Raw genomic sequence first — 19,837 nt, forward strand, 5'->3', positions numbered from 1 at the left:
CCTGACTTGCACTCCAGACCATTCTGACTTGCACTCCAGACCCTTCTGACTTGCACTCCAGACCCTTCTGACTTGCACTCCAGACCGTCCTGACTTGCACTCCAGACCGTCCTGACTTGCACTCCAGACCGTCCTGACTTGCACTCCAGACCGTCCTGACTTGCACTCCAGACCGTCCTGACTTGCACTCCAGACCGTCCTGACTTGCACTCCAGACCGTCCTGACTTGCACTCCAGACCCTTCTGACTTGCACTCCAGACCGTCCTGACTTGCACTCCAGACCCTTCTGACTTGCACTCCAGACCTTCTGACTTGCACTCCAGACCGTCCTGACGGCACTCCAGACCGTCCTGACTTGCACTCCAGACCTTCTGACTTGCACTCCAGACCCTTCTGACTTGCACTCCAGACCCTTCTGACTTGCACTCCAGACCGTCCTGACGGCACTCCAGACCGCCCTGACGGCACTCCAGACCGTCCTGACTTGCACTCCAGACCATCCTGACTTGCACTCCAGACCCTTCTGACTTGCACTCCAGACCCTTCTGACTTGCACTCCAGACCGTCCTGACTTGCACTCCAGACCGTCCTGACTTGCACTCCAGACCGTCCTGACTTGCACTCCAGACCGTCCTGACTTGCACTCCAGACCGTCCTGACTTGCACTCCAGACCGTCCTGACTTGCACTCCAGACCGTCCTGACTTGCACTCCAGACCTTCCTGACTTGTACTCCAGACCGTCCTGACTTGCACTCCAGACCGTCCTGACTTGCACTCCAGACCCTTCTGACTTGCACTCCAGACCGTCCTGACTTGCACTCCAGACCCTTCTGACTTGCACTCCAGTCCAGACCCTTCTGACTTGCACTCCAGACCGTCCTGACTTGCACTCCAGACCCTCCTGACCCGTCCAGACACCATTTTCGAATCAAAGAAGCAAGATCAAAAATTCTTTCAACATCTCGTAATTCAACAATTAAATCGACAGAGGTTCCAGGTGGTGTGAATTGAAAAATCAATAAATAGATAAAACCAGATCATGAGCTGCATTGAGCACGGACCTGTTTGAGAGACAAAGCCGAACCAGATACTTTAGAAGCCATGACCGTGTCAATGTCATGTCCGGACCCAACGTGCCTTCGGCGTTCGGCGACAAATGAAAGTATGAAACGAAAGCCGATATGTTCTTTATGTGCACATTTTATACTTTACTTCGTAAGTAGGAACAACAAAACTCTATAATACTTCGATTTAAACTTTGCACTAACTCATCAATATAAGAGACCAGCGCACACGCACTGCTTTTAACTTAATACACCATCCCAACATCCACTTCGCTTCGTCATGCTATTTGGACAGATAGGATTTAAAATGAAAGAACGATAGAGTTCAATATATATATATGTTTACTCTATATTATGTATACATATAGTGTATATATATGTGGTGCTGTGCACACACGACTCGATTGCCAGAGAGGTAGGCCACAACGCGTTGTTACAACAGGTCTTTATTAAGAGGTCGTCACTTCAGCACTGAGCGGGCTCGAGGCTCGAGCTGAGAGCCCACATATATGTCCTGAGGCCACGCCTTGCCCCCGGGCGTGGCCGATAGGTCGAAAGGCAGGGCATGCATTCTCGTTCCCCGCCTGGACGCTCACGCCACCCACTGGTGCGCGGAATTATTGTCCCTTGTGCCCGCCACACGCACCCCCCCAGAATTCCCGCGCACCTGAAGGGTGAGTTTGCGGGGAAGCCGGATGACCCGGCCGAAACGCCCCCTGGCGATGCGTGCAGGGCTGGGGGGTAGCGGGACGGCGGGGCTGGGGGGTGCCGGGGGTCCGACCGCCGGGGGGCGGCCTCGACGCGGAGGAAGAGCTGCTTGCGGGGGGTGGTCCAGATCGAGGTGGGCCGGCTTGAGGCGGTCCACGGAGATACGATCCGGGGCACCGCCAATGTCGACGGTGAAATATTTGTCCCCGGTCTCCAGCACGCGGAAGGGCCCGTCGTATGGGGGCCGTAGCGGTGCCCGGTGGGCATCATGCCGGACAAAGACGTACTCCGCCGTGCGAAGCTCCGGGGCGACGTGGGAAGACGGGCAACCGTGGTGTGCCGTCGGCACCAGGGCGAACCTCCGGGCGGTCTCCTGCAGGGTGGAGCGCTGTTGCGCTGCGGACCAAGGAGCCGTGGAGTCGGGGATAAATTCGCCCGGTATCCGCAGTGGTTGCCCGAAGACCAGCTCCGCCGAGGACACACGCAGGTCGTCCTTGGGCGCCGTCCTGAGGCCCAGCAGGACCCAAGGGAGCCTGTTGGCCCAGCTGCCGTCGCGGAGGCTGGCCCGGAGCGCGGCCTTCATCGAGCGATGAAAGCGCTCGCACAGGCCATTGGCCTGGGGCTGGTAGGCCGTGGTGCAGTGTAGTTTTACGCCGAGCCCTTGCGCCACCGCGCCCCAGAGCTCCGAGGTGAACTGGGGGCCGCGGTCGGACGAGATGTCCGAGTGGGCACCGAACCGGGCAACCCAAGTGGCGATGAAGGCTTGCGCCACATCAGCCGCAGACGTCGCCGCCAATGGGACGGCCTCCGGCCACCGTGTGGTGCGGTCCACCATGGTGAGGAGGTGGGTGAACCCCCGCGATGGGGGCAGAGGTCCCACCAAGTCAACGTGCATGTGGTCGAACCGACGCTCGGGCACCGCAAACGGGGCCAACGGGGCCTGGGTGTGGCGGTGGACCTTTGCGCGCTGGCACGCGAGGCACGTCCTGGCCCAGTCGCGGACGTCCTTCCTGAGGCCATGTCAGACGAACTTCGCCGCTACGAGCTTCTGGGAGGCCTTCGTGCCCGGGTGGGACAGGCCATGGATGGCGTCGAACACTGGGCGCTGCCAGCCAGCGGGCACGATGGGGCGAGGCCGGCCGAGGGAGACGTCGCACAGTAGGGCCGCGCCCGCGGCGTCGAACGGCACCTCGGTGACGCGGAGGCCCGTGACGGCGTTCCGCAAGGCCTGGACGCCGGGGTCGGCGGTCTGGTCCTCCGCCATCCGAGCATAGTCGATCCCGAGGTGGGTGCGCGACGGACCGGGAAAGGCAATCCGCCACCGGGTTGTCTTTACCCGCCACGTGACGGATGTCCGTCGTATACTCGGACACGGCAGAGAGGTGACGCTGCTGCCGCGCCGACCATGGCTCGGCGACCTTGGCCATCGCGAACACAAGGGGCTTGTGGTCGACAAAAGCCGTGAACGGGCGGCCTTCCAGCAGATGGCGGAAGTGTCGGACCGCCAGGTGGAGCCCTAGCAGCTCGCGGTCGAAGGTGCTGTAGCGGCGTTCGTGCGGGCGAAGCTGCCGGCTAAAAAACGCCAGCGGCTGCCAAGCACCACGCACCCACTGCTCGTGCACCGCGCCCACCACGTAGGTGGTGACCTACGTGGTGGTGGCCGTCAAAGACGGGGTGGAGCACCATATCCCCATGGTCGGGCCACCGGTCTATGCCGGGGCACGCCGACTTAACCCCACGAAGCTCGCCGTGGCGAAAGCGGAGTTCGCAACGCTGGAACGGCTGGGGATCGTACGGCGCTCCAACAGCGCTTGGGCTTCTCCTCTGCACAGTGTCGGTGGTGAGGGTGATCGGTGCATCGGGCGCCGGGTGCGCCAGCATGGTGGCATTTGCCAGGGCCAGCTTTGCGCCCGCAAACGCCGCGGCCATCGGCTCCGACCAGGCGATGTCACCTCTGCCCGGCTTGCCCCGGAGGGCCTCGTGCAGGGGTCGGAGGAGCTGGGCGATGTGGGGAACGAAGCGGTGGTAAAAATTTACCATGCCTAGGAACTCCTGGAGCCCCTTGATCGTGCGGGGTCGCGGGAAATCCCTGACCGCCTCTACCTTGGCCGGTAAAGGGACGGCCCCGTGCCTGGTGATGCGGTGCCCCAAGAGGTCGATGGTGGCGACGCCGAAACGGCACTTTGCGGGGTTGATGATTTGGCCATGCTGGCCCAGGCGTTCGAAAAGCGTGCGGAGGTGGAGCAGGTGCTCCTCCCGGGACGCGCTCGCGACTAGGATGTCGTCCAGGTAGACATAGATGAAAGGTAAGTCACGCAAGACGCTGTCCATAAGCCGTTGGAACGCCTGGGCCGCATTCTTCATTCCAAAAGGCATTCGCAGGAACTCAAAGAGGCCGAAAGGGGTGATGACGGCCGTCTTTGGGACATCGTCCGGTCGGACGGGGACCTGGTGGTAGCCCCGGATGAGGTCCACCTTGGAGAACACGGTCGTGTTCGCCAACCGGGCGGAAAAGTCACGGTCGTGTTCGCCAACCGGGCGGAAAAGTCCTGGATATGCAGGACCGGGTAGCGGTCGGGGGTGGTGGCATCATTGAGCCGGCAGTAGTCACCGTACGGCCGCCATCCTCCGCCGGGCTTCGGCACAATGTGCAGAGGAGAAGCCCAAGCGCTGTTGGAGCGCCGTACGATCCCCAGCCGTTCCAGCGTTGCGAACTCCGCTTTCGCCACGGCGAGCTTCGTGGGGTTAAGTCGGCGTGCCCCGGCATAGACCGGTGGCCCGACCATGGGGATATGGTGCTCCACCCCGTCTTTGACGGCCACCGCTGAGAAGGTGGGCCACGTGAGGGCCGGGAAACTGGCGAGGAGGCGGGTAAACTCGTCCGCTGCCGGAAGCGTGCAGACTAACCTCGCCGGGAGGGAACCTTTCAGCAAGCCGCTTGGCAAGCCGCTCAGTGAGCCGCTCAGCGAGCTGCTCAACGAGCCGCTCAGTGAACAAGCGAGCGAGCTGAAGGTTTCGGCCTGGACGAGACGTCTGCGCTTAACGTCGATCAACAGCCCATGCGCACATAGGAAGTCCGCGCCAAGCAGGGCCATTGGCACGCTGGCGGTAACGAACGACCATTGAAAGCGCTGCCCTCCGAACCGCAGTGAGAGCCACTTTGCTTCGTCATGCTATTTGGACAGATAGGATTTAAAATGAAAGATAGAGTTCATTATATATATATATATATATATATATATATATATATATATATATATATATATATATATATATATATATATATATATATATATATACTAGCAGAGGTACCCGGCTTTGCACGGGAGTGGGAGGAGGAGGGGAGGGGGAAGAGGAGGGGAGGGGAACGGGGGGGAGGGGGGAGGGGGAAGCGGGGGAGGAGGAGGGGAGGGGGAAGAGGAGGGGAGGGGAATGGGGGGGGAGGGGAAAGGGGGGGAGGGGGGAGGGGAAGGGGGGAGGGAAGGGTGCGGGGGTGCCCAGGGGAAGAAGGGCCCCTCCCCTCCCCCACCCCCCCCTTTCCCCTCCCCCCTCCCCTCCCCTCTCCCCCTCCCCCTCCCTCCCCTCCTTCCCCCTCCCCCTCCCCCCTCCCATCCCCTTCCCCCTCGTTCCCCTCCCCTTCTCTTCCCCCTCCCCTCCTCCTCCCCCTTCACACCAGGGGGGTTGACTCAGCCTGTCATCCCACCGAGGTCGGAAGTCGGAACTCATTGTCGTCAAATAAATGTAGCCTGTATGTTTCACTCTTTGTCACATGCCGTTGGTCCCATGTCAATCGGATGAAGTTGAAAAATTAACGTTACGAAGGTTCTCTGGGACGTACTGATTCCGAATAATGAAGTTGAAAAATTAACGTTCCGAAATACGCTAATTACGCTAACAGAAGCGCTGGAGGGAGCACTGCGCTCCCTCCCTTAGATTCCCTCCCTCTTCTGCTAGCGCTAATTACGCGTAACACACTAATTTTAAAACCCGAAGTTTTTTTAATTTTAAGGTGTGCTGTAGTCAGAAGCGCTAGAAGCGCTGCGCTCCCTCCCTTCGAATCCCTCTCTCTTCTGCTAGTGCTAATAATACGCTAATTTTAAAACCCGAAATTTTTTAAATGTTTATGTCTCCGTGACATTCCTGGGACCATCCCGAGTCGAACAGTACTTTCCGCTCGCAAATCCGTCCACGGGTTCTCGAGATCTTAGAGATCGTAGATAGATCAGGATACAGACACAGAGGCCAACTCTACTTTATATATATAGATATATATATATATATATATATATTGTTGCGGATATGGGATTTGGCCTCCATATCCGCTTGTAAATATTCCCCTATTTCCCCAATACTCCCCAACTATCCCCAATCCCCCATTCCCTAGTCCCATTGTCTGTAAACAACACTCTGTAGAAGCGACCTTCCCCTTTTTCCCCCATTAAATGTCGTGCCCAGGTTCACCGCATCTCACGTAGACAACTATAGGACCTCTTGCTAGTTATTCTTAGTCTATGTCAGTTAAGGACTCGTTTCCATTAATTCTGACTCTTCGTTGCACCAGAATGTGATTGTATGGCACCAGTAGTGAGTTTAGGACCTCCCCATACCTCCTCCCATCTTCCCCATGAAACAACAACAACAACAACAACAACTACAACAGCAACAGCGCGCGGGGAGTGTGCGTCCTCACTCCGGCTCGGTTAGCCGCCATTGCCCATGTGCGCCGACGGGGTTACCACGAAGGGGCTGACTGTCGGCCCCTCGTCAAGGGCGTAGCCCGGTAACCCCCCGCACCCAATAAGAAGCAACGGGCCGATTCCATCTGGGGCGGAGCTAACGAGCCGAGGGCGTGTCACTCCCCGCCGGATATACGCAGCGACTTACCGGACGTGACGGGAGATGCGCCCCGAGTTTGAAGTGGAGAGAACCAGTCGCCACCTCCGAGCGCTGAGAGACCTCCCGCATCTCTGGACCGGACCGGGTCGATTCTGCCCCTGAGCCAAGGTGCACCTTGAGCCTCGACTACCTGCCCTTCCTTGCCATCAATCCTGGTGTGAGTCAGTCTTGTCCCGTTTATCTGTCATCTGTCGGGGTTACTATAAGACCGTATTTAAGTGCCTAGCTTCCTATGCTGTCTCTCTCGTCCTTGTAATCTAACGTTCCGAAATATTATAACCTCCTCCGGAGGTCTTGAGAACTGTACCCCTGGTGTCGTGTCATTTTAACCCAGCCGTTGTGTCCTTTCCTCAATTGATTTAGCGTAGCGCGACTCGGCCAACGTTCGAGTATAATCGGGTAAACTGTGCAGACGCCGTCATACCAAACCGCTCGGTAAACCAACATCCACAACCGCGTCTGGAACAATATATATATATATATATATATATGTAGGGAGCTATTATGCCCCTCCCCCTTTGTTATTATGCTGCTTTACCAATTACCAAGTATAACCAATTATATGTTCTGTTTTCCTTATTACTGAACTCTTTATAATACTTAAGTTCTTTCTTGTGCTTTGAGGATGTGTAATATCCTAATAAGGAGTTCTTTCCTGTGTGCTCTTAGCCTGTGTGGGCACAATCTTTCAGTTCTCCTCAGCTGGCCTTGGCTACAGTTCTTATCTCTTCATGACTTTTCCAATATCCTGAATGTTGACACTTTTATGAGTATTCATGAGTATTCACCCTCCCTTTGTTCTTTCTCAACCAAAGTTCTATACAGAAAGTTGTAAACAGGTTGCCACAGATGGCTGACCATCTCCTTATCTGAGTTAACCTATGAGTGGCCTTGATGAGCTTCCTCTAACTAACTGAACAACAGGATGGGACTATGGTGGGGGGACCGATGAGCCCATTCTGGGACCAATGAGCCCATTCTATCTCTGTATCTTGTGAGCTAACCCCACCCCTGATATTCCTTATATAAAGCAAGGTTTAATTGATTTAATTCAGAGCATCTTGTTGTACTGTTGGTCATTCCTTGTGAGTTTCAATGCAACTTTGCTGTCCTCAAGCTTGAGTACTCGAGTTCCAATAAATATATCCGTTGCTCCTTTCTTCTGAGTCCCAAGTCCTAAGTCTCAATTCCGACAACTGGTGGCAGCGGTGTCGATCAGTCTGTGCAGTCCGGGACGCGGTCCCAGGTAAGTGAGTGGTGAGACCAGCTAGCAATTGATCCGGGTCAGGTGAGCTGTGGGTTTTCTTTTGTTTTTTCCTTTATAGCATGGGGGTCAGTCCAAATTGTAACCCACTCTCTTGCTCGGATGCCGTTTGTTCCGTTCCCTGCTCGAACCTGATCCACGAACCTAAATTTAAATACGGACCGCTTGGGTCCCGGAGCAACTGACTGTTTATGGACTCGTCAGGGTAACGTTACGTAAGGGGGGTGCCCACGTTGGGCGCCCGAGGTTAAGGGGTAATAGATCTCTGGGTTGTGAGGGTAAGGATAAGGGCGGTGTCCCGATCCGAGGCCTACCCGGGAGACGTCGGAATTATAAGTAAGATTAGAAGTATTATAAGGGCGTAGGACGCCAGGAGAGTACAGTAAGGGTAGGTTAGAAGGCCGTACTTCGCGAGGCGGGCGAACCTCACGGGTACAAGGCTACGGGTCTCTCAGAGTTAGGTAGAAGGCCGTACTTCGCGAGGCGGGCGAACCTCACGGGTACACAAGGCTACGAGCCTTTCAGAGTTAGGTAGAACGCGAGGCGGACGAACCTCACGAGTACAAGGCTACGTCGGTAAACTAAATTTTCCTAGGATGGGGAACTGGATGGGTAATAAGACTGTAAAGGCAGGTGAACCTCTTAGAAATACCCCAGCATTTTTCATGTTTCGGAGGTATGGCTATGATGCTGCGAGACCAGGGAAGTCATGGGTTGCGCTGACTAAGGATCTAGGTGAACCGTGGCCCAAAGGAGGGTCTTTTGCGCTGGAAAAATTGGACGTGTTGTATGGGGCATTAGAAAAGTTAGAACAGGACACGAAACACTTCCCACCTGACTATTGGAAAGTCTTTGGTTGGTGGAAGGAAGAAGCGATGAAGTGACAGGCAAGATCGAAACAGGCCAGCCTGGCCGGTGAGGTATTAAAACTCAAGGGCCTGAGGAAACAGGTGAATAAAATGCAGGATGAAGCGGTTAAGGAAATAGAGAGGCAGGCTAACGAGTGACTGATGCCGCTCGTTGAAAGTCAAGTCCCCGTGGGAGGGTCAGGCAGATACCAAACCCCTACCCTCCCAGCCCTGAGCTCTGTCCCGGGGTTCCAGGCAACACCACCCTCCCTGCCCCACCCTTTTCACCCCAACTCACCCTTTCCACCCCGGTCTAAGAATCCCCTTTCTTTTGAATGATTGAGACATAAGGCGTTGTACACGACCCACTCAGGTCGTTGTGCTGTGAATTTTTGCGACTGTTCACACTGCTGAATGTGCGCAGTGGTTTGAAATGCGAGCTGGCTTGTCAGTCACGTGGTATGGAGAATGTATAGGGAAACGCATGATTTAAAATGCGTTGCCTAGGTTGGCAGGGGAGTGGCTGTTGGAGGTGCATGGTTGGAGTCGATCCGGTGTTCGCGCGACGTCCGAGAGACTCATTGGTATATGAATGAATCAATAAATGTATATATGGATGTCTGTCATTGAAGTATGTATTTGTGTCCATTGTGTGTGTGTGTCATTGACGTATGAAAGGGTTTCTTGTATGCAATGTCGATTGGTATTGGCTACTTGTGCTGTATGTATGGATGTGTGAGGTGTATTAGGCATGAATGACGTGGGAAAATAGTAAAGAAAATCTTGCTGAAATTAAACTATTGTGAGTTTTAAAAGGTTGCATAGAAAGCTTAGAAATAGTTAAGGGGGCGTAGAAACACTTACTCGGATATTTTCTCCAACCTGACGGTGTTGGAGAGTAGGTTGGAGGTTTTTGTATTTCTCCTGTGGCCTGTGATCCGACTGACAAGGTCCCAATGTATGATGTCATGGAGGAAAGACGTGTCTGCCTGTTTGTCTGATCGTAAGTCTGTGGTGTGATTTCACGGAGGGCCAAGGTTTAATCCAGTAAATGGGAGTTTTATGTTGTGGCAAGTGTGCGAGGGGGCACATCGGAGCACGCGAGTGGGGGTATTTGCGGGAGTGCACACCCGTGGTGAGTGTTACAGGGAAAGACATATGGGAACTTTTTATTTTCAATAAACAGACTAGGTTATTTTCTTGTTTATTTGTTTATTTACGAAAAATAAATAAATAACAGGGGGAGGTAGGTTAATGGTGGTTTGTTATTGTGAAGCTGCACATGGCTTGACAGGACATGGGAGCCAATGAGCTGTGTAATGAGAAAGATTAAAATTATGTCATGGTGTGAAATGCCGTAGAGGTGTGAAATACACACCTTTGGCCTGGAGGGGAGTTCTTTTGGTAACTTACTTCCATGATTTACGTTCCATTGGAAGGGGAATAGGAAAATATGGGAATAATATGGAACAAATCGACAAGACAAATTGGGGTACAAACTCACCATGGAAGGAGAATGGAGGTTATAGTTTCATTGTTGTGTCTGTCTGGCTGTCTAGCAGGCCATGGAGTTATATTTCTGAAACATGGATTTCGACAGTAAAGACAGGTGTGTACCCTGAGAAAATTGTGGGTTGTGGAGTGGGCACTTTGATGGGCAATGGGGGACAGATGTTGTGTGCAACAAAGGTAAATAGATTGGATTTTGGCAAGGTTGAGTGAGATATGTGATGGATGGGGTGTGAAGGCGAGTTATGGCAGCTCCAGGGAGCAGTCCTGGTGTTGGGTCTCATATAATTATGGTTAAAGTACATGTGCAGACAGGTGTGCTTCGGTTTGTATTACTGGCAGAGAAAAGACAACAAAGTGGCAAAGGTTACAGTTCCACAGAAGGAGAGCGAACAAGGAAAGTGGCTGGGCTGTTGATAAAACCGCTGGGTTTTACGTTGATTTAAGTTGTTGTGGATTTATGTTCAATTTTAATTTTAATTCCTATAGTCTAGTGCATATGGGACGGGGAAAATGGGAGATGACGTCAGTGTGCTCCGAGTATTGTAGTGATGGGGGAGCGCAATAATATAAGGGGTGACTGCAAAGCGCATGTTTCAGAAGGGAGTAGTTAGATCAAATGACGCTGTGTGTGTGTGTAGAAGAGTATTGTCTATTGAGCAGAGTATTGTGAGTGGGGGTGAGTGCATTGTATTGAATGAAGAAGCCTGGAGTCAGTGTGTGGGCACAGGTGTGCAAACCCAGGTGTATGGAGAATGGTTGTGTGAAATAACTTGTATGGAATGGATGGCTCGCTCGCTGACAGCTACAATCCATGTGGATTGTGACCGACGCTAACATTTCTATGAATGTATAAATGGAAAATAGTTATTTAAATAGATATTGTGTCATGACACAAAGGGTTGAACGTGCGATTCCAGGAATGAGCAAGTATTTTTGATATAAGCTGATGTTTCAAGTGACGATTTGAAATGTTGGAAGCTTAGATCAATCTTAAAGATACAAGCTTTTCATCTGTGAGCCGGAAGTCGACCATTTGTTTAATTTTAGATACTATACCTAATATTTACATGTAAATGCATGACTGGTCTGGATTTGGACTGCTCTGTGAGTTTTTGGGAAAACGGTATGTGTAGCTGGATTAAGTTTGAGTGGTTGTTTCATATACTCTGGGTACATGTGACTTAAAGGACGAATTGGACTTGCTGTGAACAGTGTAGATGCAAGAAGAGATAGACAGGGACACAATGAGCTGCTAGGTGAGCCATTGAGGTGGATTGGATGTTTTGTTGTTGTTTTTGGAAGTTCGGTTGTTGCATTGCCAAAGGTTTCTGTGTGATGTGGTATCTGTTGAAAGTGGATCACCTGTTGTCTTGTGTGGCATGAGCAGGGATGTATGTAACTGTATGTAACTGCCTGGGTTCAGGAAAATAACTTCAGTTGCAATTTGGTTTAAATTAAAGGTTAACGTTAGCTGGAAATTGGACAAAGTCAAAAGTTTGACCAAAACCAAAAGTGGTGGTTGGACCAAAAGTCCAAAGTGGAAATTGTCAAAAGTGCTTTAAAAAGCTACGTCCAATTTCATTTTGCCATTTGTAGAAGAAAATTCACTGCATTTAACATGCGTTTCCTTTAAACGGGCTTGGTCGGGCCAGCGTACATTTCAGCCAAAGTCTTATCTGGTTCACTCCCACACCAGGCCCGACTCGTGCTGCGACCTTGGTTGAACTGTCGGTTTAATTTGCACAGGAAATGAAATAAGGGGATTATAATGGGAGAAAGTGAACATTTGTGGATCTGGGGACAAGCTGGTTTGAATGTGTACCTGGGGTTTTCTGTGTGTCTATGTGTCTGTCTGTCTGTCACACTGGACTCTTGGATGGGTTTTCATGAGACGAATTTCAGACAAAACCCTCTTTGTTATTTCAGAATTGATCTGCACCCCACCTCACTGTGAAATGGACAGGTTGTGTGTGTGTCTCAGAGGTTTATGGACAACGTGGAGTGGCTGGTGCGAAGGGAGTGGTTGGGAAAGATGGACCCCCTTCACGAATACCCGTGGATAGTAGTTTAAAATAGGTAGAGGGTACAGGTAAATTGTGGTGGATATGGGCTGTGGTGCGCGTGGTAGAATTGGGAGGGCTACTCCAAAGCATTTTGCTTCCCCGCGCTATTGCGGTGATAAATGTCGCGGCCATCAAAGGGCGGACACTGACGTTGTTCGGGGCAATGCAAGGGCGGACGAGACGGCAGGAAAAGCCGCCAACCAAAGGATGGACAGGTACGATAGTAAAGTAGATATTGACCGCCTTGGCAATAGTCCTTGGAATCGTGGTTTGTTGTGTACTAATCGAGGCTTTAGTCCTTGCGTGTGTGAGAAAGTTTACCACAGGATGGACACTGAAGACGACACCAGAAAAGGCCATGGTGATGACCGACAAGCTGACCGTGGGTCCAGATGACACTCCGGCCGTCGACGTGACTGCAGATCGCGGATCCTGGAACGACGACCCGAACGAGTCACTGGGCTGCGACAATGAGATCTCCGCTTCCGAAGATTGTTCTTCCATTGTTGATATTACTGATAATAATGTCGATTACACATTTGCAGACCTTGAAGCATTTCAGGCTGCCAGAAGGCCGATTCCTCTGGGCCCCAACGCGTCGCATGCAGACGTCAAAAAGTACCTAAGGAAGACTTCTCATTTTTTCTCGATGTGTAAGGCTATGACTGTTGCTGGCCGCCTACGCCGCAAGCCTACGCCACCTGAGAATAATGTTACTGATGATGTTACCGGTGATGATGGGGGCCACATGCAAGGGCCCCCGGCTGATGTTTATGTCTCAATGCAGGCTTTGCCTCTTTATGTATCACGAGCTCATCTTCATGTCTCACAAGCCCACAGTGAGTCAAACGCCACTGACCCAGTCCGGGATTTGGACCCTGCTGCTATCCCAAGCCCAGATGGAGAGGAACTCGATCATGAAGATACTCCGAGTTCCGAATCTGATTGTTTTGGAGATACGCCCGTGAATAACAGCGCTGCAAGCAGCATCGCCTCGGACGATCTCGACTTTGACCCAAAGGAAGTTGCTCTCCCTCCTTTGGACCGTTTTGCATTGTTTTATGGCCATAGGTTTGAGCCACCTGATACTGACGATGTTGTGTCTTCCCCAGATCACCAGCATGTAAGGGACCTCATGAACATGAATATCGATTGAGCGCTGACGATTTCCAAGGATTTCTCCTGGGGAAGCCTGGGCGAGCTCCAGTCGGGGAGGAGTCCGGCCGCACCTCTGTGGACCAAGGGTGGGTCAGGAGATCTTCCTGGGTGTGGACCCCGGTGGAACCAGAGGTCTTCGTTGGGGATCTGACACGCTATTCGATCTTCATGTCTCTACGGTCTCACCTCATACACCCATCTACACCCGACTTACATCATACATCCACTAACACCCACTTGCACCCAGACGCCCACGGATCTTCCTGCTGAGTGCGCTGTGCGGTACGGGGTACGAGACATGCTCACTGGGAGGCATCCGTGTGGTATGTTTAGTGAATCTTTTACACTGTCTGTTTTGCCTCACTTGGAGGTTTTTCCTTTATGCCATTTGTTCACCCTGCTTCTACGGCCTTACAGTGCATACTCACATACAGACGCGAATCATCCTACTGGGTACTGTGTGGTGCTTTGCGTGCGGGACATGCTCACCGGCTGCCTTCGCGTGATATGTTGAATGGCTTTTCTGATTTGATTCATTTCTGCTTTGTTTTGAAATAAAGGCCTTTGATTGGCTCATAGATAACTTTGTATCTTAGATCCAAAAGGGCGGTATGTAGGGAGCTATTATGCCCCTCCCCCTTTGTTATTATGCTGCTTTACCAATTACCAAGTATAACCAATTATATGTTCTGTTTTCCTTATTACTGAACTCTTTATAATACTTAAGTTCTTTCTTGTGCTTTGAGGATGTGTAATATCCTAATAAGGAGTTCTTTCCTGTGTGCTCTTAGCCTGTGTGGGCACAATCTTTCAGTTCTCCTCAGCTGGCCTTGGCTACAGTTCTTATCTCTTCATGACTTTTCCAATATCCTGAATGTTGACACTTTTATGAGTATTCATGAGTATTCACCCTCCCTTTGTTCTTTCTCAACCAAAGTTCTATACAGAAAGTTGTAAACAGGTTGCCACAGATGGCTGACCATCTCCTTATCTGAGTTAACCTATGAGTGGCCTTGATGAGCTTCCTCTAACTAACTGAACAACAGGATGGGACTATGGTGGGGGGACCGATGAGCCCATTCTGGGACCAATGAGCCCATTCTATCTCTGTATCTTGTGAGCTAACCCCACCCCTGATATTCCTTATATAAAGCAAGGTTTAATTGATTTAATTCAGAGCATCTTGTTGTACTGTTGGTCATTCCTTGTGAGTTTCAATGCAACTTTGCTGTCCTCAAGCTTGAGTACTCGAGTTCCAATAAATATATCCGTTGCTCCTTTCTTCTGAGTCCCAAGTCCTAAGTCTCAATTCCGACATATATATATATATATATATATATATATATATATATATATATATATATATATATATATATATAGATATATATAAAGATAAATATATATATATATATATATATATATATATATATAGATATATATATATAGATATATATATATATATATACATGTTTACTCTATATGTATACGTATAGTGTATATATACATATTGTTGCGGATTTGAGAATCCTGTGTTTTTTTGTATTGTTGTTAGTGTCATGAGAATTGTTGTAAATATCACCCTCCGCAGTGTAAAGGTCAAAGGTCGTCCTCTTATTTACTCCATATACATACACGTAGCAAATCATATACCCTTCTAAATAGTTATCTCCTTATTCTATGTAGTTGAAGGCTCTGTTCCCATTAGTTGACTCTGCATTGCATCAAATTGAAATAAGGTAGAATCCCCTGTCGAGTGCGAAGCCTCAATTGCCAACTGCATTCGCCCTCCATTGAACACGCGGTCGGTTCGGCGAAGAAAGGCGTTCTCCACCTCGTCATCAAAGGGTGGAGCCAGGAGAGCCCTTGCCGACCAACCAAACACCAGGGGTTTGGCTTGAGAGGGCGGGGAGAAACGATCGGGGAGGTTCGCGAAGGTTCGAGGGTGTGGTCTATATAACCCGTCCCGTGACGCCCCCAGAGAGATGAGTCCTTGGAGAGCACGCGACGCACCCCACCTGAGCCAAGTTGAGGAGGGAGATAGAAGCACCCATGAGCTTTAAATCACCGCAGCTCTGAAACCATCGCAGCTTTGGGGACCATCAAAGCTTTGAGACAACCGCAGTGGTGACCACGGCAGCTTTGAGCTTTTGCGAAGTGATGCCGCCGGGCGAACTCGATTGAGGAAGGGCGGCGGCTCCTCACTCCCGGCCCGGCCGTCCTCCCGTGTCCAGCCGAACCTTCCTCCCCTTCCAGTCATCCGTGCCTGTCCTCATCCATCCATTCGTGTGAGTCTGACCGTAGTCTGTCTTTTGTCTTGTCCTGGGGTTAAGTAAGACTGTTTAGGTAAGTTAATAATTGCTCTGTGTCTTCTGGTCCTTCCATCCTTTCTGTAAATTATTTTATTATCCTTCCTTCTCCTTGGTTTCTTTGATTGTGTACATATTAGTAATAAGTTATATTTGTATTTCCTACCTTTGTTCTTCTTCTTCATGCTCGTCCGGTCGCTTGAGTGATTTCCCCATTGGACACTTGTGGCACGATTTGGCCAACGAATAGGAATCGGGTCTAGTTCTTGTTAATGGTTCGTGCCGCGGTTGCTAAACCGCTTGGCAATTAACATCTGTCCGCGGTCGCGAACGAGGTTGCGCACCTGCCTCTCCGGAGGGAGCTTGTACAACTTCAGGACTCACGTCAGGTCAGTCATAGACGAGGGGATTAATCCCCCCTTCTTAAGGGGAAGAAGGCCGATGTAGAGATCCGCAACATTTGGTGTCGGGAGCGAGATTCGGACCTGAAGCGCGCTTAGCGCGCTCAAATTACGAGTGGCCCACAATTTTATATAATATCCTGTGGCGGACACAAGCAAGGGACACTAATTCAGCGCACCAGCAGGTAGCGCGAACGTGCAGGCGGGGAACTGGAATGCATGCCCCGCCTATCGGCCACGCCCGAGGACGAGGTGTGGCCTCGGCACATATATGCGGGCTCTAAGTTCGAGAACGCCCAGTGCTGCAGTTCGAGCTTTCATAATAAAGACTCTTGGTTTTATCAAACGCGTTGTGGCCTACCTCTTTGGCAAGCAAGTTGTGTGCGCAGCACCACACTTCACTGGTGACCCCGATTGGTTCAGCCGTTGCTGACCACCGAACGCGCCATGGCCAGCAACACCGTCGCGGTAAAACTCCCAGAGTTTTGGGAAGCACAGGCCGATGTGTGGTTCGTGCAGGCCGAAGCGGTGCCGTCCCGCAAGCGAGTTTAGTTTGCACGGCGAGTTTAGTTTGCACGCTTCCGGCAGCGGACGACTTTACCCGCCTCCTCACCAGTTTCCCGGCCCTCACGCGGCCCACCTTCTCAGCGGTGGCCGTTAAACACGGGGTGGAGCACCACATCCCCACGGTTGGGCCGCCGGTCTATGCCCGGGCACGCCGACTCGAGCCCACAAAGCTCGCGGTGGCGAAAGCGGAGTTCGCCACGCTGGAGCAGCTGTGGATCGTGCGGCGCTCCAACAGCGTGTGGGCTTCCCCGCTGCACATCGTGCCGAAGCCCGGCGGGGGATCGCGGCCGTGCAGGGACTACCACCGGCTCAACGATGCCACCACCCCCGACCGCTACCCGGTCCCACACATTCAGGACTTTTCTGCCCGGTTGGCCAACACGACCGTGTTTTCGAAGGTGGACCTCATCCGGGGCTACCATCAGGTCCCCGTCCAACCAGACGACGTCCCGAAGATGGCCGTCATCACCCCTTTCGGCCTCTTCGAATTTCTAAGGATGCCCTTCGGGTTGAAGAATGCGGCTCAGGCGTTCCAGCAGCTTATGGATAGCATCTTGTGCGACTTACCTTTCCTGTTCGTCTACCTGGACGACATCCTAGTCGCGAGCGCATCCCGGGAGGACCACCTGCTCCACCTCCGCACGCTGTTCGAACGCCTGGGCCACCATGGCCTAATCATCAACCCTGCCAAGTGCCGTTTCGGTGTCACCACCATCGACTTCTTGGGGCACCGCATCACCGAGCACGGGGCCGTCCCTTTACCGGCCAAGGTGGAGGCGGTCAGGGATTTCCCGCGGCCCCGCACGATCAAGGGGCTCCAGGAGTTCCCTGGGCATGGTAAACTTTTACCACCGCTTCGTGCCCCACGTCGCCCAGCTCCTCCGCCCCTTGCACGAGGCCCTCCGGGGAAAGCCGGGTAAAGGTGAGATCGCAGGGTCGGAGCGGATGGCCGCGGCGTTCGCGGGCGCAAAGCTGGCTCTGGCCGACGCCACCATGCTGGCGCACCCGGCGCCCGATGCACCGATCGCCCTCACTACCGACGCGTCGGATTACACGGTGGGCGCGGTGCACGAGCAATGGGTGCGTGGTGCTTGGCAACCGCTGGCGTTTTTCAACCGGCAGCTTTGCCCGCACGAACGCACCTTCGACCGCGAGTTGCTCGGACCACCTGGCGGTCCGACACTTCCACCATCTGCTGGAGGGCCGGCCGTTCACGGCCTTCGTTGACCACAAGCCCCTTGTGTTCGCGATGGCCAAGGTTGCCGGGCCATGGTCGGCACGGCAGCAGCGCCACCTCTCTGCCGTGTCCGAGTACACGACGGACATCCGTCACGTGGCGGGTAAGGACAACCCAGTGGCGGATTGCCTTTCCTGGTCCATTTTGCACGCGGTCCACCTCGGGATCGACTATGCCCGGATGGCGGAGGCCCAGACCGCCTACCCCGGCATCCAGGCCTTGCGGACCACCGTCACGGGCCTCCGAGTCACCGAGGTGCCGTTCGACGCCGCGGGCACGGCCCTCCTATGCGACGTCTCCCTCGGCCGGCCTCGCCCCATCGTGCCCGCTGGCTGGCAGCGCCCGGTGTTCGACGCCATCCACGGCCTGTCCCACCCTGGCGCGAGGGCATCCAAGAAACTCGTCGGGGCAAAGTTCGTCTGGCATGGCCTCTGGAAGGACGTCCGTGACTGGGCCAGGACGTGCCTCGCGTGCCAGCGCGCAAAGGTCCACCGCCACACCCAGGCACCGTTGGCCCAGTTTACGGTGCCAGAGCGGCGGTTCAACCACGTGCATGTCGACTTGGTGGGACCACTGCCCCCCTCGCGAGGGTTCATTCACCTCCTCACCATGGTCGACCGCACCACACGGTGGCCGGAGGCCGTCCCATTGGCGGCGACGTCTGCGGCTGAGGTGGCGCAAGCCTTTATCGCCACTTGGGTTGCCCGGTTCGGTTCCCCCTCGGACATCTCGTCCGACCGCGGCCCCCAGTTCACCTCGGAGCTCTGGGCCATGGTGGCGCAAGGGCTCGGGGTGAAACTACACCGCACCACGGCCTACCACCCCAGGCCAATGGCCTGTGCGAGCGCTTTCATCGCTGCATGAAGGCCGCGCTCTGGGCCAGCCTCTGCGATGGCGGCTGGGTCGATGGACTCCCCTGGGTCCTGCTGGGCCTCAGGACGGCACCCAAGGACAACCTGTGCGCGTCCTCGGCGGCGCTGGTCTTCGGGCAACCACTGCGGGTCCCGGGTGAATTTATCCCTGACTCCACGGCTCCTTGGTCCGCGGCACAACAGCGCTCCGCCCTTCAGGAGACCGCCCAGAGCTTCGCCCCGGTGCCAACGGCACACCACGGTTGCCCGCCTTCCCACGTCACCCCGGAGCTTCGCACGGCGAAGTACGTGTTCATCCGGCACGACGCCCACCGGGCACCGCTACGGCCCCCGTACGATGGGCCCTTCCACGTGTTGGAGACCGGGGACAAATTTTTCATGATTGACATCGGCGGTGCCCCGGATCGCATTTCCGTGGACCGCCTCAAGCCGGCCCACCTCAATCCGGGCCACCCCCCGCCAGCGGCTCTGCCTCCGCGTCGAGGCCGCCCCCTGGCGGTCGGACCCCCGGCACCCCCGCCAGCATCTCTGCCTCCGCGTCGAGGCCACCCCCTGGTGGTCGGACCCCCGGCACCCTCCAGCCCCACCGTCCCGCCACCCCCCAGACTGGCACCCATCGCCAGGGGGCGTTTCGGCCGGGTCATCCGGCTTCCCCGCAAACTCACCCTTCAGTTGCGCGGGAATTCTGGGGGGGCGCGTGTGGCGGACACAAGCAAGGGACACTAATTCAGCGCACCAGCAGGTGGCGCGAACGTCCAGGCGGGGAACTGGAATGCATGCCCTGCCTATCGACCGATCGGCCATGCCCGGGAACGAGGTTTGGCCTCGGCACATATATGCGGGCTCTAGGTTCGAGCCCGCCCAGTGCTGCAGTTCGAGCTTTCATAATAAAGACTCTTGGTTTTATCAAACGCGTTGTGGCCTACCTCTTTGGCAAGC

The 19,837-nt window shown here is 53.6% G+C and overlaps 1 protein-coding gene across 2 annotated transcripts in view; it reads right to left on the minus strand.

Moving 5' to 3' along the window:
* The window catches only part of LYRM2 (LYR motif containing 2), a 112,223-nt gene that overhangs the window by 61,794 nt on the left and 30,592 nt on the right, over positions 1 to 19,837 (minus strand). Inside the window, exon 1 of one of the 2 annotated variants that reach the window (XM_078778562.1) lies at positions 1,064 to 1,150. The exons of the other annotated variant lie outside the window; for it this stretch is intronic. Coding sequence (XP_078634688.1) covers positions 1,064 to 1,105 — 42 coding nt within the window. The 5' untranslated portion in view covers positions 1,106 to 1,150. Of the gene's footprint in view, positions 1 to 1,063; positions 1,151 to 19,837 lie in introns of those variants that run through there. 2 annotated transcript variants of the gene reach the window in all.

Source organism: Myxine glutinosa, chromosome 5, assembly GCF_964187855.1.
Source record: "Myxine glutinosa chromosome 5, kmMyxGlut1.1, whole genome shotgun sequence".
In the NCBI taxonomy this organism is placed as follows: Eukaryota; Metazoa; Chordata; class Myxini; order Myxiniformes; family Myxinidae; genus Myxine; species Myxine glutinosa.